This window comes from Lonchura striata, chromosome 23, assembly GCF_046129695.1.
Source record: "Lonchura striata isolate bLonStr1 chromosome 23, bLonStr1.mat, whole genome shotgun sequence".
NCBI lineage: Eukaryota > Metazoa > Chordata > Aves > Passeriformes > Estrildidae > Lonchura > Lonchura striata.
Window position 1 is genome coordinate 8,902,015 of NC_134625.1, and position 18,083 is coordinate 8,920,097.

Here is an 18,083-nt window from a genome sequence, read left to right on the forward strand (position 1 = left end):
GTGCCCACCATCCATCCCTGTGCCCACCATCCATCCCTGTGCCCGCCATCCATCCCTCCCTGTGCCCACCATCCCTCCCTGTGCCCACCATCCATCCCTGTGCCCGCCATCCCTCCCTGTGTCCGCCATCCATCCCTGCCTGTGCCCGCCATCCATCCCTGTGCCCGCCATCCATCCCTGTGCCCGCCATCCATCCCTGTGCCCGCCATCCATCCCTGTGCCCACCATCCATCCCTGCCTGTGCCCACCATCCATCCCTGTGCCCACCATCCATCCATCCATTCATCCATCCATCCATCCATCCATCCATCCATCCATCCATCCATCCACCCCTGCCTGTCCTCACCATCCATCCCTGTGCCCACCATCCATCCATCCATCCCTGCCTGTGCCCACCATCCCTGCCTGTGCCCACCATCCATCCCTGTTCCCACCATCCATCCCTGTGCCCACCATCCATCCATCCACCCCTGCCTGTTCTCACCATCCATCCATCCATCCATCCATCCATCCATCCATCCATCCCTCCCTGTGCCCACCATCCATCCCTGCCTGTGCCCACCATCCATCCATCCATTCATCCATCCCGCCCTGTTCCCACCATCCATCCCTGTGCCCACCATCCATCCATCCACCCCTGCCTGTTCTCACCATCCATCCATCCATCCATCCATCCATCCATCCATCCATCCATCCATCCCTGTGCCCACCAACCATCCCTGTGCCCACCATGGCCTGCCTGTGCACCCTGTGCACCCTGGGCACCTCGAGCACCCCCGCTCATCCCGGGCAGCCCCAGGATCCTGTAGTTATAGGAAATGCCACTAGATGTCTGTCAGGGTCCTGCACATCTCCTGCTGGGGACAGCCTGGCAAAGGGGGCACAGGGACAGGGTCCGAGCTGTGCCCGTGTCTTACCAGCGTCCCACACGGGATTCCTGAGATGTTTCGGTGGGAAAAACCTCGGTTTGCTGTTTTACAGACTCTCGGAATGGGCTGGGTTGGAAAGGAGCTTAAAGATCACTTTGTTCCACCCCCTTCTGTCAGAACTGAAAATGTCCCTCAGACATTTTGGAGGTTCCAGGCCCTGGTCAGAAGCATTTGAGACCCTGGCAGGCAGCTGCAAACAGCTGTGATTTTGGGTTTGAGCCATGGAATGAGTTACCAACTTTGCAGGAAGAACAAGAAGTCACAAAAGTTTAGATGTTATAGTAGAAGTAGTCACAAAGTAGGGGGAGGAATTTTTGAGTGCTGTACAGGGGGGTTTTGGTTTTGTACATGGGGGTCAGAGGTTTTAAGATGGATTTGGGATTTGGGCCTGCCCTGTTCTCCCTCTTTCTCCTTCCTTACCTCCATGTTCTTGGTGATGTTGGCACTCACAGATTGGTTTAGAGTAGAAAATCACCATTTAATATAGGTAATAGGCATTGGGGAAAAACTGTAAACATGTAACACGTAACGTACCATATAAAAGATAGAAAAGCACCATTTAATATAGGTAATAGGCATTGGGAAAAACTGTAACCATGTAACACGTAATGTACCATATAAAAGAGAGCAGCAGCCCTGGGTGGGAGAGAAGAAGCAGTCGGGGTCAGAGAGGATGTCAGGGTGTGTGTGTGCCTCTGCCTGAGCTGTGAGCAAACCACAGCAGCCCCAGAAGAAAATCTTTTAGATAACTTGCAATAAACTGCCTTGAGACCGAACAACAGAGACTGCTGAGTTTTCTTTGGGAGCTCGGGCTGGAGGAGAGACTTTTCCACCACACAGAGCCACCCCTGACCTAGAGGTGACCTCCAGCACTCTTCCTTTTGTTCTACACCTTCCGCTGGCCCAGGTTGCTCCAAGCTCTGTCCAGCCTGGATTTGAACACCTCCAGAGCATCCAGAACTTTTCTGGGCACTCATTTCCTTCTAAGAAGACATGCAAACATGAACCTATCCATTCCCTGTGCGGGTTCCCTTCCCTGCGAGGCACAGCAACCCCACTGGCATCCCACAGCTCTGCTCCTGGAATTGCCCACGGCTCTGGGAGCAGAGGCCAAGCCTTGGGTGCACTGCCCAAAATCCATCCCCGAGGCTCCTGCCAGCCAAAGGGCAGCTGCAGCTTTATGGCTTCAGCCCTTGGGTATCTCTGCAGCAGATGCAGGGAAATTACCAGCACTGCTGCGAGGCAATTACTGCTTGAGAAATGCCAGTTCTTTTTCAGAGGAAATTTGGGATGGAAATCATCTCTTTTTGTGTTTTGGAGAATTTGAGCTCCTTTGGCGCTCAAAAGAAAAGGGTGACAAACGTGCTTTTCTTAATACTGTTGATGTAAAAACACATTAAGGAAGCACAAGGATAAAAAGAGGAGAATGTATTTTTGAGCATAAAGGAGAGTATTTTACTTTTTTTTTTTAATCTACAAAAAAAATTATTTTTGTTTCTATTATAAAGGTATTTATCTTGCTCTGTAATAGAGGCTGAATAAAATCCTAACCAGCTTTAGGTCCAGGTCTCTCCTGCAGAGGTCAGGATAGCACAGGAGCCTCTGCATTCAGGGCCGTCTCTCCCCATGGCTGCACAGCCCAACTCCAGGCCAAAGGAATTGTGACAGTAATGGAGCAGAAAAGCAAATTTCTTTCCCTTTTGCTTCACAGCTGACGGCCCAGTATGGGACCAAAGAGGAAACCCTGCTAAAACCTCCCACAGAGGAGCTGGCTGAGTGCTGGCAGGGAGAAAAAGCAAAAGGCAGTTAAACACTAATGGAGAGGACAGAAGGGAGATACAGGGAGGGATTCTTGGTTCCCGAGATTCGGGGATGCAAGGAGCACAAAGCATCTGGAAAGGCTCAGAAGTTGTGTCTGAAAAGCTCCCCTGGCTGATGTGTCAAGGAGCTTCCAATCGCCTTTCAAAAGCTCCCCTTCCCTCCGCCGCCTTTGTAATGGGTGGCTGTTCCCAATTATCTGTAAATGTTAAATGTTCTCTAATTCGATCGGAACAACTTGTTCACAGATGGCAAACCCTTCATCTGCTTGGCTTTCGGAGGAGTCTCTGCCTCAAGAGCCATTGATGGCTCTTCCTTCCCAGGGAGGCTGGCTGGAGACACGCAGGAGAAGGGAGGAGTGCTCAGGGTACAGGAGCAACTCCAGCTCCTTCCCTTCTCCCTGGCAGCCCTCACAGCTCCCTGTGTGATCCATCCTCCCTCCTGGGATGGCTCTGCAGCCGCAAGGAGAAGTTTGGGATGAGGGATGAGGGATGAGGGATGAGGGATGAGGGATGAGGGATGAGAGATGAAGGATTCCTGCTCTCCCCACTGCCGCGGTGCTCCTGGTCTCGTTCCCACCCTGCCACAGGTGCCCGGTGTGTTATCCTGGATCCCGAGGCAGTCATGTCACAGGCTGGCATTTCCCCTTCCCGTGCCTGCCTGCTGCTGTCACCTCCACACAGCTCCTGTCACACCCGTGCCCGGCTGACGCTGATCCCACCCGACTCCGCGTTCCTCCTCTCGTTTTCTGCAGGTGAGTGGCACATGCCAACACTGTCCCTTCTCATTCCCTGCTCCTGGCACATGCCAACACTGTCCCTTCTCATTCCCTGCTCCTGGCACATGCCAACACTGTCCCTTCTCATTCCCTGCTCCTGGCACGTCCATCCCCATGGGCCGCAGTGCCTGTCCCCTTGCTGTTGTCCCGGTTTGATGGTTAGGGCAGCAAAGCCCAGAAACGGCTGTGACAGGGATCCTAAACCAGGTGTCCCCACTCATGACACTAAAATTTGTGATTGCCCCCACTCCTGACACTAAAAATCTGTGATTTACACCAGGGCCAGGGGGACAAAGGAGGGGGTGGCCAGGTTTTCTCCTCAGACCCGAGGGACACTCTTTGCTGCTGATTCCTAATGATTTATTGAAGCACCTACTCTTCCTCCCAGCCCCAGAAAAGGGTCTCGCCTTTGATCAACCAGTGACTCACCATCTGCAGCCGAGGTGATTTACGACAAGCACGAGCTATTTCTGCTCATGGAAAGGGATGAAAATAGGCCTCCTCATCACCGGGAGGGGGGAAGGATGGAAAACAAGCCGCCCACGGGACGTGAGGCTGCCTGGGCTGGGCTGCTCCCCCACGGCAAAGGGGCTGAGGAAGGGCGGTGAGGGGGAGACTCTGACGTCTCACACAGGTGGCTCCACGCCAGGATGGGAATAGAACAGCTCTGAGGTGCTCTGAGTGTGGGATCCGGGGCTGGGAGAGGGCTCTGTCAGCCGTGGGGCGCAGGACCAGCATCGACAGATGCTGCTGAGCACGAATGCTGAGCATCATTCCAGGACTGAGCCTGCTCTTTTCCATGCCTTTCTTTCCCTCCCTCACAATCTAATCGCTTCCAGATTAGCATTTTCTGGAAGAATTTTTCCTTTGAAGATATGAAATTGAAATCCTTAAAGACCCTTATACTTTTTCCACGACAGCCCTAAAAGCTGGAGCATCACCTCCACCAGTTCCTTGACTCACATTTCTTTTATTTTTTCGCTAAAAGACCACCCCCTTTCCAGGGAAGGAAGATGTCTGTTTGCTCAGGATGTCAGCAGACTCACAGCTAACATTCAGCCACCGTGCGGAACCACTGCTCCACCTCCTCCAACAACTGGCTAAGGAGAAGAAAAGTCATTAAAGTGTGTGTGATATTGGCTGGAAAAATCCTTGGGAAGGAGCTCCACGCAGAGCCCCAGTGGGCAGAGTGCTCGGCTGCTCAGGAGAAGTGATTAGGGAGAGTTTGTTAATGAAGCAGATTTTAGTGACTGAAGGCAAGTGGAGAGAGAGGAGAGGGAGCCGAGCGTTCAGCCATGCTCTCATGTGGGCCTGCTGCAGCTGATCTTCAGTGGCCATAAATCAATTCTGCCAGCTTTTATCAGCTGAGGAGGTGGCCAGGGGATGTGGGAATCCCTGAGGGCCACAGCACCATCCCACCCTCCTAAAACTCTGCCCGCTGCAGATCCCCAAGCCCTGTGCAGGCACCCAAAGCTGCTCCAGAGCCAGAAGGGTTTTATCAGCTTTCCCAAACTTGCCTTTTCTTGCTGCAATCCCTTTAAATGAGGGGGATGCCCCTGTTAACATTCAGGAACACAAATAATCACAGGATATGATTATCTGCAGGTGTTTTATTGAGAGCTCTGGGAATCAGGGGTACAGACCCAAATCTGACTCCGACACGGCTTTCGAGCTGAACGTATTTTATATTCTATCCTTATATAACTTACATATTAATTATTAAACTTATATTGTTCTATCGTATACATTGATATGAGTTTCTCATTATCTTTCTTAGGTCCCTGACCACAGTTTCTCATGATTATTCTTACAATTAAACAGTAATTATATTTAATTACTAAACAATCATCACATCTAACAATTATATCATTTATCATGTACCAGCTACACAGGTGCAGTTCTAGCAAGGTACAAGGCCTACATGTACCCAGGGTATTTTTTTTTTTTTTCCAGGGCCTACTAAGCTGAATTTTCCTTTTAACCCTAGATCCCCATGATTTAAAAACCCCTTTACTATCACCCCTGAGGCAGAGCAGAGGGACCCTGAGTGAAGCCCAGCCAGCCCTGCTGTTCTGGCCTCGCTGTGATGGAAATCAGCATCACCCTGTGGATCACGACCAATTTACTCCGTCTGGGGCTCCATTCCCAGCTCCCTGGGCTGTGTTTTGCCCTGTGGGAGAGATGAAAGGCTAAATCAGGGCTCTTAAAAGACCCAACACCATTTTTTGCCAGTGCTTATAGGAGGATTGCACCCAAAACACACCAAAAATATGGGTTTTGTTCCATATTCCCTCTTCTAACCTTTCATCCCTCCCCCATCTCATTCCTTTCCCATTGTGCAATGTGTTGGCACAGCCACACAGGGAATTCCCACTTCCTGCAGCAGATTCCTAAATTTCCAGGTATGGTTTTCTCTCCCTTGGTTTTTGTGGGTTTTTTTGGGTTTTTTTGTTTTGTTTTTTTTTTTCCCTCAGTGATGAGCAACAGGAAAAAGTCTTCAGGGGAGTTTGTCAGCCCAAAATCAAGATCAGGACGAGCCCTTCCCCCAAGATAAGTCCCATCAAGTGATGAGAAACATTCCAATCCCTTCAGAGCACTTCCCAGGGCACAGCTTTCGTGGCTCTCTGGAAGTGCCAGCCTTTATCTCCTCCTGCCTTGCCCAGATCTGATTTCCCTGCCCCTGCTGAATCAGCTGTGGCAAGAGGAAATGGGATTTGTTGGCAGCAGGACTGGGTTTGGGAGAGACATCTCTCCTTCACAGAGGAGGAAATTGGGACATCCAAAGTTTTTGGTGCAGCCAGGGACCTCAGATAATGGGAAAGCTGGACAGGACAGAACACACATCCAACCAATATGATTAATGCAACATTCTCCATTTATTCGAGAGAAGATGGCAGTTTTTATACACTTTTATACAGTTTACAGTTTAAAAAGGCACTCTGATTGGCAAGCTGACATTGTTTATCTTTGCCTTAAAGTGGCCTAAACCTCACACTATAAACCTGTGCTACTTCACACCCAGACAGCCCAGTGCTCCCCATCACACCTTAATACAATTTCTGTGTCACAAACTCTTAATTTCTAACTGTGCCACAAACTCTTAATTTCTAACTGAGCCACAAACTCTTAATTTCTAACTGAGCCACAAATTTTAATTTCTAACTGCGTCAGAGGCTGGAAGGCCTCGCAAGGCCCAGATCTGAGGCCCAGGCTGGAGTAGCTCAAATCTCATTCCAAACATAAATTTTGCCCTCTCTCTCTCAGAAATGCTGCAACATTTTGGGGTGAGGAGAGCCCCAGAGCCAGGCAGAAACAGAAAAGAGAGATTGCAATCAGATCTTGGGCTGTGTCCTTCAAGCACCACCACCTCAGTTTGTCAGGCTCTCCTAAACCCCTGCAGTTAGCAGGGAAAATTTGGTGTTTTCCTGTTGCTGTTGAGGCAAGATGGGAATGAATAGACTTGATTTAGAAGGTTGTGAGAGTAAAACTCTGATTTATTCAAAATACACCACTTTTTTATACAGAGTTTTGTGAGGACTAACTTTATTTGTTCTGAAGTAAAAACAACTTACACTATTAGTGCAAAGTGCTTGACGCACAGTAATAGAACTTAACTATAAACAATGTGAAAAACAAGAGAGATAAAGAATTATTTACATTCTTCTCTAGTTTTTTCCCTGGCTAGAAACTCTCCGTTTCTTTCTTTCACTGAATCGGAGACTTACATTTTCCCAGCTCTCCTTCATCCATCTCTGCCCGCCCAGCCCTGCTCATCCCAGGATAAAGCCCATTTAACCAAGCCCCTTCCCATCCAGCCCTTCATCACCAGGGATCGATATCCTATATTGACTAAGCAGGCCCAGCCATTAAGGAGTTCATTTTCCATCACTTAGATGCAGATGGATTCCCTCAGGAGCCCCGGGGTCACCAAAGTTTCATTAACAGAGGCTGTAAAAGTATTTAAATACATTTAGAAGAATCACTTGACAAATGGAGTGAGCCCACAGCCCAGCTCCTCTCAGGTTATCTTGAAAGAGAAAAGAGATTTTTGCTGCCCACAAAAGGACAAAAAGCCCTTTACAGCTCATCCCTGCCATTATCCATCTCCAACACTTCACCTCCACAGAGGTCCAATTTCCCCATAATGCTCCAGATGGGAACCAGTTACTCATTTATCCCAGCACTGGGTTAAATGACTGAAAGGATTTTTGGCCTCCAAACTTGCCATGTTTGGTGGCAAACTGAGGCAGGAGGCAATGAAGGCTCAGCCTCAGATCTGGAGAGGTAGAATAGATACCACAGACAGGCATTGGGAGATCTGAATTCTTGTCCCAGTTTTTTGTATCAGGGTAAAATAAAATGTAATCAAACCCAACCTGGCCTTGAACACAGAAAATTCCATGAGAAAAAAGGTGTCAAAAATACAAGCTGAACTCAGTGGTCTCTCCCCACTGCTAAAAGTTTTCTCCTTGCCACAAATCTGTGGAAAACATTGAATTTTACCACCACCAAACTCTGTGTAGGTGCTGGCTTAGCTGTCCCCTCATGAGAACGGGATTTGGAACCCAGAAATGTCACCAAATCCCCACCAAAACCCCATGGAAACGCAGCCCTGCAGACAGTTTCCACTGTGAGCTCATTTTGTGTCAGAGAGCCGGAGCCACGCGTTTGAAAAATTTGCAAACAGAAATTTAATGTGACATTTTTTTGTCCCCGCTCGGGAGGAGATGACTCATTAAGTCACTTTACAGCTCTTAGTGGGTGCTCAGGGTGGCAGGGGCTCATGGCACATGAAAATTGAGTCAACTTAGGAGGGAAGGCAAATAAATCTGGCTCCCCAAAATCCAAAGCCTGCATGAATCCTTCTTCCTCATGGCAAGGCTCTAAAGTACCATTGATCCACTGATTTTTTTCCCCCAATATTTATATATTTTTTCAATCACAAATAAACGCAACCAGCAAAGAGGAGTTAGGAGCAGAGCTTGTTTCTTTGACTAGTGGAAAGTTTGGGGAGTTTTGCCATGAGGAGTCGTGTTCATGCTCACTGCCAGGTATTGTAAATGCAGGTGAAGTTGGTGGGAAGAAATGCTGATGTGTGATTCTAGTTCAGAAGTCTGACTGATTTCTTTGTTATAACTATTATATAATGCATTAATATACTATTTAAAGGAGATACTAAAACTACAAACCTACTTTTTCTAACTCCCATATCTAACAACTTGTGACCCTCTCGCTCGAGTTTAGACAGAGGTGGATTTGATTTGCCATCAGCCTCAAACAATCTTCACTAGAATTTAATTCAGTAATTACCTTAGGTAAACAATTCTCCAAACACATTCTACATGGGCAAAACAAGGAACAGAATTAGAAATTGTTTTCTCTTTCTTCTCTCTGTGCTTTTCTATGAAAAAAGTCCTGAGAGAGAGGAGAGTCAGCAGGGAGGTGGGCAAAGCCACCCAGAGCCTTTGGAAAGGTCTCATGGTTTCCCAGGTCACCTCCTCCCTCCAGCACCTGCAGAAGAAAGCAGAAACTCCTGGATGGAGAAGGAAGAAGAAGAAGAAAGCAGAAACTCCTGGATGGAGAGCAATGAGGCAGGAGGAGGGAAGTGGCCCGTGAGGAGAGGTTTGTCCCCTGGGACAGAGCAGTCACCCCATGCCACTGCCCCCTGTGCAGTCACTCCAGGCTGACAGAAGCATTCCCCCTGGAGTCCCTCCAAATTCCAATTGCTAACTCCTCAGCCTGCAGCAAAACCCCTCTGAATAGACACCAGCCAGGCCCAGTTGGCATTCACAAAACAGGCTGGGAGGAGGATTACTCTGGGCTCACACTGCATTGTTCACAGTAAAACCCCTTCCCTTCCTGGGCTGGGGGAGGAACGTGCACAGGAAACCTCCACAGGAGATCCAGGGTTGCAGACAACGTAAACTCAGCCTTTGGCATTCAGATCTCTGTTTATCAAGTATTAAAGCCGCCAGCCTCGGAGATAATAAATCAGCATTTCTGGGATGTGCTGATTCCCACCTGGCCTGGTGGATGGGGGAAGACGGTCTTGGTATTTTTTTTGGGACAGCCAGAAATTAATGCCATGGCTGAAAGAAAGGAAGATAAAAGATAATCTTTGCTGGATGTGCCTCAGAAACAATGGCAAGGGCTGAGTGGGGCAGTCCTTTCCCTGCCACTGGGGCTGCTCTGTGTTCACAGCAGTGATTTTGCCCAAATCACTCCAGGATTAGACCAAAAATTCCCACGTCTGGCATGGATTTGCTGAACTCAATGCATTGGAGCTGCTTCAGAGTTACACCTTGGCATGGATCTGGTCCAGCTCCAAGGTTCCAGAGGGTGGCAGTGGCTCTGCCCTGCTGATGGCAACGTGCCCCTCACATTTGGGATGGCTGCAGGAGCACAGCTCCCCAACCACAGCAGCTCTGCTGCCACAGCATCAAATTCACCCTCTGGTGCCACTGCCATGAGAGCCTGCAAATGAGACAGGCCCACAAAGCCTCCCTGCCACCCAGAGATCAGGCCCCAGAAGAGCTTATGCAGGAAGAGAAGCCTATTTGTCCAACCACTCAAAGCAAAAGGCTTATTTCCACTTGTAAATTTGCAGCAAGCCCTGATCCCGATTCAAATCCGAAGCAGAGCGTGTCAGTGAATTTCCAGGGCAGGAGAAATCCTCTCCCTCATGGATGGCTGCACAGCAGCTCCTAACACCCCTCGTCAGGAGGCTGCTCCCACACTTGGTTTGGGACTCTGTGTCCTGCCTTCCTTGCATGGGCACTGCCAAGGCCCTGGGAACAGCAGGGCTCAGAGCTGTTCAATAATAAATGCTATTTTCTCATACAGTAACTGCTGGCTGTTTGGATTAGTGACAACAAAACCAACCAAAAAAACCCAACAACAAGAAGAGAGGGAGAAACCCTAAAATTTGTATTAATCCAGCTGCTCCTAGAGCCACTCCTGAAGTTTCTCCTTTAATTCCAGAGTCGCACCCCCAGGGTTGGTGGGGTTTATTTGGAGAAGTGAACGAGCTGTGTCCGTGCCTGGGTTCAGATCTTGGAGCTGAGAGAGAATTCCCCTCGCCCGACCTCATCAGCAATGCCCTTTGAAGTGTTCCTGCTGCTTTCATTCTCTGCTGCTCCTCTGCTTTCCCTTTCCCCGTGCCACGGGCTCCCTGTGGATGCTGTGCCTCATCTCCTGCCTGCCTCTGGCCCTCGTGGACACGCACACACCCTCCCCAGAGCTTTGTGTGCACGTAAGAGGCACCTTTCAATCCCTTCTTCCACATCAGCTCCTTCTGGGAACTCAGCAGCTCCTTCTCGGAGGCATTCCATGGCTTTGATGAAGGAATTATTCTCTGCTGATGGGAACAGGCTGACACAGAGCCCACACAAGGCACCGCTGGCCAAACCTCGGGCCGGTGCTCTGAGCAGGCATCGCTCTTACCATGCATCACTCTTACCCGTGCAACACCCCAAATTCCAGCCCAAATTGCTCCCCTGCATTGAAAGCCACTCGCTCCAGCCCTTGTAGGGATTTCCAGCCTGTGGGTCATCCTCCAAGCCCACCAGCCTTGCAATTCCAGCTGCTTTCCAGTGGAAATCCGTAGCAGAACTCATCCTGCTTCCTGCAAGGCTGGGATTGCTAATCTCCCCGGGTTTTGTTTTCTCCGTGTATAATGAGGATTACGGTTTAATTCCTGCCTCACAAGGGGGTGCTGTGGGGATTGCCACGGTTAAGGCACTGAGACAGCACCGAAAGGCTCTTACAAACCCTTCAGCAGAGGGGCTCAGGAAAAAAAAACCCATTGCTGTTTGCAGCCTGCTCGAAGCACGCATCAGCTCCCATTAACTGGGAGGCAATTTTCTCCCCAGTTCAGACTTAATTCCTCCTCTAACCGCTGGCCCTATCCAGAGAACAGCAGGGCAGCAAGGACTATCAGTGCTGAATTGCCTTTTAAAATAGGATGGTGCGCGGAGGTCTGAGGGAGTGTGAGCTGCCTGTGCAGGGCATGTGTGGTGTATAGATGTGGGTTCATGCAGGAGGCTGCATCAGGAGAGCTCAGAAGCGAAGCCAAGCACGGAATCAGCTCGGGAAGCCCTCTGCACCTCTGGTCTCCCATTGCTGGCTGTGCCACAGACGCATTATGTGTGTTTACAGATGAAAAAGCAAAAATAAAACTGATGCCGGCTTTAAAATTCCACCGAGCGCAGCCTTCTGCACTGATTCCAAATGTTTATAAACACGGGAGTTAATGTAATCAGCACTGCAGCAAATACACACCAGGTACGAGGCGGAGACAGGAGTGTCAAACGCGCTCCCAGCCCGGAGTGACAGCTCTCTGCTGTGGGCTCTGCAGCAAACAAAAGCAGCTGAAAAACCCCACCGAGGAATGCTCTCAAGAGCAACCCCTTCCCCCCTCCTCCTCCCCTCCTTCCAAGACTTTCTGGTAGTCAGAACTGTAAAAATCTCGGAGAAGGTGTCCGTTCCCACCGAGCCTTTCAAGTGGCAGGGAAGAGGCCACTGCTTGGGAAGGCACTGGGGGAATTCCTGGCTCCCCTGAGGGCCATCCATCAGCCCAGCCCTGGGTCTGTGCTCGTTCCACAGCAGCCAGGAGCTGCTTCAGAAAGATTTGGACAAGTCTGACTCCAGGAACCGTTCCACCCTGGGGAAGGATGTGCATCAGCTCGCCAGGGAAGATCCCATCCAGAGGAGCTGTGCCAGTGCAGAACTCTCACCAACCCCTCATCCAAAGGAGTCGTGCCAGTGCCAGCCCCATCCTAACCCCATCCAACCCCATCCCAACCCCATCCAACCCCACCCCAACCCCTGCCTGCGGCCCACAGGCCACGTTTTCCAGTGGGAAGGGTTTGGGGAGGTCTCATTCCAGCAGGTTGCTGAGGAGACGTTACCTCACACGGCAGCATCAGCAGAAAACCCCGGTGCCGGCGGAACAGCCAAAGTGCTGGGAGGACAAAACACTGCAAGCCTGTTGTTTTTTTTTTTTAATTTTTTCTTTTTTTTTTTTTTTTTCCCCCAGGCCAAATGTTGTTTCATGCTCTAATGGCGATTTTCAAGAGCAATATTGGTGTGACAACTTCTCTAAGTGTGGGCCAAGCTCCTACACCACATCCAGGGTCTGTGCCTAAACCAGATTTCACAGGGGTGCACAGGAAAGGCTGTGGATCCCTGTTTTGGTGGCTATTTGCCACCTAAACTGAGACTTTTACCACCCCTAAAACCCAAGAGAGGGTAAATATTGCAGTTTTAGAAATAATTTTCCTTGGAGAAGGTGGGATTCCTCACAGCCCAGTTCTATCTGAGGCACCAGGTGGGTTGGTTTTTTTCTCTCTTTGTTTCTAGTGGAACACATTTAGAGATTTCTGGAAGGGATTTCTGAGTCTCACAATGGTTCCTGTGTTCCTGCAGTAGGAACCTTGAAATTCCCTGTCTTATTGCAGGCACCACAGCCAGGGCTCCTTTTCCACATCTCTGGCTGGGATCAGTTTTAGGAGCCCACTTTTGTGAGGGGTAGAATAAGGAAGTAAAAAATGGGCTTAAACCAGCTGATCAAGCAAAGCAGGAGGCAACTCCCCCAGCCCCTCAGAGGCCATGCACACAGAGATGTCCCCAAAATAAAAACAATATAAAGTATGATGCAATTAAATATGTTACATATTATGATCTTCCTCCCCTAGAAATAACAAAAAATTGTCAAACCAAAGCATTCTGCTCCTGCCTCTCCTGCTCATGCACAAGTTCCCTCGGGCTTCACGGAAATTTTGGACTCACAAAATGCTGCGGAACAGGGGCCCCCATGGCACTGTGTAATAAATCTTAGAAGTTAACAGCCAGAACTGTGCCAAATGTGATGGGTTTTGCTTTGTGCAGGATCATGAAAATAATACATTCTGGCTCAGTAAGTCAGGCCTCATGCACCAGGGCTAATGGTCCACTGCTGCTGCTGCTGCTGCTGCTGCTGCTAAATGGATTTACATTTTTGTCTCACATGGTTGAGGTCTGTGATTTGGGAGGCCAAGGCACCAAGGCTCTATCAAATCTCCCCAGATTCTTGAAGGGAAATGTGAATTTTCCCCTGGGTTGAAACCCTACGTGAAATGTGGGAAGTATAAAGGAGGAGCGTTGAGGTGTGGCTGCCCCACAGATCTCAGGGATGTCAGTTCAGGTGCAGTGACAACAGAATAAGAAAGGGAAAGAGAAAGGAGAATGTAACACTGGGAATAATGTAAGCTGGAACATTGTTAATGTGGGGAACTCCATGGTAACTCAGAGAGAGCTGCCCAGGGGAACAATGTCTCATAGGAGGTATCTCTTTAATGGAGTTGGGAAAGGAAATAATGAGATTTTATGGATTAAAACTGAAATTAGACAGATAAACACTCCACGGGCAGGCAAACCAACCAACAACAAGGATGCTGGGAACCCCCCATCGCCTGCCTGTCCACAAGGGTGGGGGGTTGCACCCCTAAGCTGCAGCTTTAGAGAAGAGGCAGGAGGCAGAAATCATCAATCCAGCAGCCTCAGCTTCCCAGGCAGGATGTCCAAAGGAATCCCAGCGGCCTTACAGTCTGTGAATCTATTAACTAAACCTCATTACTACGTAATAACTTTTGTTATTTCGGAACAAACCTTGTATCTGCCTAATCCGCTTTGTTACAGAGCTGCCCATCCTTGCCTCGAACAGGAATTAACTTCTAAAGGAATTAAAAGGAGGAGGAGACTGCTGAAGGGGTCCTTAGGGGTATCTTTTTATAGCTGCTGGCTGCCCCCCGCCTTTCCCTTTCCCACTATGTGTGGTATCCTTCCCCACTGATTCCATCCTTTTCTGCCTGCCAGGCATTGATTTGTTCCTGTGTCCTTCTAATGGAGCTTGAAATCAACATGACTTTGTTGTTGGTTGTTGTCATTGTTGTTCACATCTTTGTTTGGGGTTCAGCATCCTCGCAGAGGCCGGGGCAGCTCAGGAGCCGGCATTAGCAGGCTAAACACCTCCTTAGCGAGAGATCCACAAAGGCTGCGTCTGTGTCCACATAATAAAGGCTGCTACAAAGCTCGGCGAAACCGCTGCCCCCTCCTCCCGCGCATCAGCTCCTGTGCCAGTTCTGCATCCCCTCAGCGCGCAGAGGGTGGCCACAACGAGCTCCTTCTTTCAGCAGCCCCCAGGAAAACCCGGTGGTATCCGCATCCCAAGCGTTTCGGATTGCCGGCTTAGCCTCCACGTATTTCCCTCGCATCGTGCAGGGTGAAAAATGCGCTCGGCCCGGGAGGTGGGTGTCGGGCACTGCCAGAACCGCGGCCCGGGCGCTCCGGCGTCCGAAGGGAATTCGGGGACAGCCTCAAGTCCACGAGCGCCGTGCGGCGAGGCAGGAGCACCTCCGCCAAGCCACGGCGAGGCGCCCCGGGCTGCGCGGCGCGGCCGGCCACGGCGGAACAAAGCCCAGCTGCCGCCAGCTGCCAACATCCGGAGGGGCGGGCGGCGAGCCCGGCCACCTGTCCCGCCCTCGCCGCGCATCCCCGGGAGCCGCCGGGCGAAGGGTTAACGCTGCTCCCTCCCTCCGCCGAGCGCTGACATCACGGGGCAGGCCCCGCCCGCCAGTGTGTGCGTGAGTGCGAGCGCGGCCGCCGAGCCCCGCACCGGGCACCGCACCCGGGCACCGCACCCGGGCACCCCCGCCCCGCGGCCGGCCCCGCGCCCCCCGCCCGGCCATGGAGCGCCGCGCCCGGCCCCGCACCGGCACCGCCTGAGCGCCGCCGGGGCCCCAGCGCAGGGCGGGCAGCGGGCGGGGGCTGCCGAGCCCCGCCGCCGGAGCCACGGCACGGCCGCAGCCCGCGGAGGGCTCTGCCTCGCTGCTCTTTATTTGTTTTGCCTCCCCTCGTTCTTTTTTGTCTGGGGTTTCTTTTGGGTGATTTATTTTTTTTTTTTTTAAACACTCTCTTTTTTTTTTTTTTTTTTTTTTTTTTTTAAATCGCATTTTTCCACCCCTCCTTTCCCTCGTCACTCGCCCGGGCTCTGCGGAAGGAAGCGCCCGCGCTGCCCCGCGGCCGGAGCGCCCCGCGCCCGCCCAGAGGGGCCCCGCGGATGTGCGGAGCTCCCCCCGGAGCCCTCCCGCCCTCCCGCCGCCTCTTTGTCCTCACCCAGCCACGATCTTATTTTTATTTTTATTTTTTTTGAATATATATTTTTTTCAAGCAGACTTGAGCATCACCGGGGGCTGGGAGGGTGGGGGGGGCCCCGCGGCGCTGCCAGACCGACCCCTGCCCATCGCTCTTAAGGAACTCTCATGGCTTCACGGCTGCAGACAAGTTGCCGTGCATCGTGGTGGACTATCGGAGTTTGCATCCTGGCAGCCGCGCTCCTACCAGGTGAGCCGGTCCCCGGAGGGCGCTGGGCTCCGCCGGGGCGCTGCGGGGCTGGCGGCAGCCCCGGCGGGGCTTTGCGGGGTGCCCGCGGGGGAAAGGGGGTGCGGGGAGCGCTGCGGAGCGGCGGGGAAGGGTGGGATCGGCGTTTTGGGGTGCGCGCCCGGGTCTGGAGCAGGTGTGGGAGCATCTGTGCGAGGCTGGGAGAGAGCCGGGGCCGGTTTCAGCGCCGGCTCGGCTCGGAACAACACGCTCGTTTGTTTTGGAAGCAGCTGCGGGCAGCGGGCTCCGGAGCCCTGCGAGCCGAGGCCGTTTGTTTGCTTTTTGGATCGAGCAGCGTCTAGCGAGGCGCAGCAGCCAGGCTTCCCCGGAAAGGCAGCCACGAGGCTGGGCACGGAGCGCAGATGTTTCGGGAGGAGGGATGGAGGGTTTCGGCTCTCCAGCATCCCCAAAATCCTCGCTCCCCTCCGCACGCACTTCCCACGGGCTCTTTTGCGGAGGGGCTGGACCGCTCCCAGCTTCCAGCGCTTCCTTTCGCTGCCTTTGAGCTTGGCTGCCTGATGGCATCTCGTTCATCACTTTGGTTCCGATCCATCGCTTGGGTTCTGATCCATCTCTGGAACGGAGGAGATGGGCAAAGATGCGCGTTCGACTGCTCCCGAGCTGGCTGGAGCCACCCGGGCGGTGGCAGAGCAGTCCGTGTGTCCCTTCCCTGGGCTAGGACTTGCCCCGGGCTCAGCACAGCGCTGGGAAGCGGGCGAGTGACCCACTTTGGCGAGTGCCCTGCGGGGATTCATTTATTCTGCTCCAGTGCAGAACGGGTTAATGCCATCCTGGAGGGCTTTCCGGGAGTCGGAGCCATGGAAAGGGGATCGGCAGTCTGCGTTTACAGCTTGTGAATGAGCTGAGAGATGCAAACAGAGCCGGTGTTTTGCCTTTTTGGGGCTCGGCTGCTGGTGGCTGGGGCTGGAGCGCTGGCAGCGGGCACGGCAGCGGATCCAGCCTGTGCCTGCAGCAGCGCTGGGATTGCAGCTGGAGAGAAGTGGCGGGGAAGGCAGGGTGGAATTGCGTCCTCTCCTCCGATATTGGCGCTGGGGCAGCGTCCCAGGAGGCTGGCTGGGCTGGGACGCTGCCATGTGGCCGCAGCGAGCGAGGTCTGGGCCACCAGAGCAAATGCCAGGGCCCAGAGTTGCCCGGTCCCGGCAAAAAACGGGGATGTGATAACACCAGGGCACGGGAGATCAACAGATCACAGCGACTGGATGGGCTGGGTGAAATGGATGAGGACGGAGATGGAATGGGAGGAGGTGGTGATCCAGAAACCAGGGAGGCTGTGAGAGGGAAGAGGTTAACAGGGCGATGAGAAAGCAGGGCTGGGTGCACCTCGCTATTCCCAGGACAAAGGGATCTGCTGTGCATTGCAAAAATAGGTGAGGAAGGGACAGCCTCGGGCTCTCTGCACTCCTCTGTGCTTGCAGGCAGGTGCCTGGCTGAGCTCCGGCTCTTCACAAGGAGTCTCAGAACTTTCCATGCCGTTCTTCACCCAGCCTTCCCTCCTCATCCTCCCAGCCAGGAGGAACCCCTCCCCACAGCCCGGGCAGGGGCACTGCAGGGGCAGCAAGGCTGTGGGGACTGTGCTGTCTAAACCACAAGGACTTTGTGCTCCCCTGGGAACTGCTTTCACCAAGGAGACACGCAGTGACCCTGACACAGCCTGGCATCTCACCTTGTCCTGCCAAGAGAGACTTTTTCCCCTGCATTTCTCCTCTTTTTGGCCGTTCTCGGGGCTGTGCTGCCAGCAGTCAGGCGGGCTCGTCTCCTGCCACTGCAGTAGCGTGGCAGTTTGTCTTGCACTGTCCCGCTGGCAGCTCTGCCAGGATGAGCCAGTGGTGCATCTCGTGGTGCCTTGCCAAGGCCGGGGTACAGCCAGCTCCGCAGTGTTCCAGGAGGAAAATCCTCCCCAAACCCTGGCCCTGAGCACCGCTGCCCTGCAGCCTGCGTGGGCGAGACTCTCGGCCCGACCAGTTTAGTGGTGGGTGCACCACAGCTGCAGGAGTGTCTGATCCTGGATATTAAATATTCATTCATCCGTTTCTATCGTTCGTTTGGGTGCTGTGGATGGACCCAGAGCTGCAGGGAAGGACCAGCACAGCGCTGCACAGAGCAGAGTCTTTACCAGACCC

The 18,083-nt window shown here is 52.4% G+C and overlaps 1 protein-coding gene across 1 annotated transcript in view; it reads left to right on the forward strand.

Moving 5' to 3' along the window:
• Positions 1–15,757: 15,757 nt before the first annotated feature.
• NECTIN1 (nectin cell adhesion molecule 1) overlaps positions 15,758–18,083 on the forward strand; it is a 66,297-nt gene continuing 63,971 nt past the window's right edge. The window contains exon 1 of the mRNA XM_021540499.3: positions 15,758–15,906. Coding sequence (XP_021396174.2) covers positions 15,825–15,906 — 82 coding nt within the window. The 5' untranslated portion in view covers positions 15,758–15,824. The remainder of the gene's footprint in view (positions 15,907–18,083) is intronic.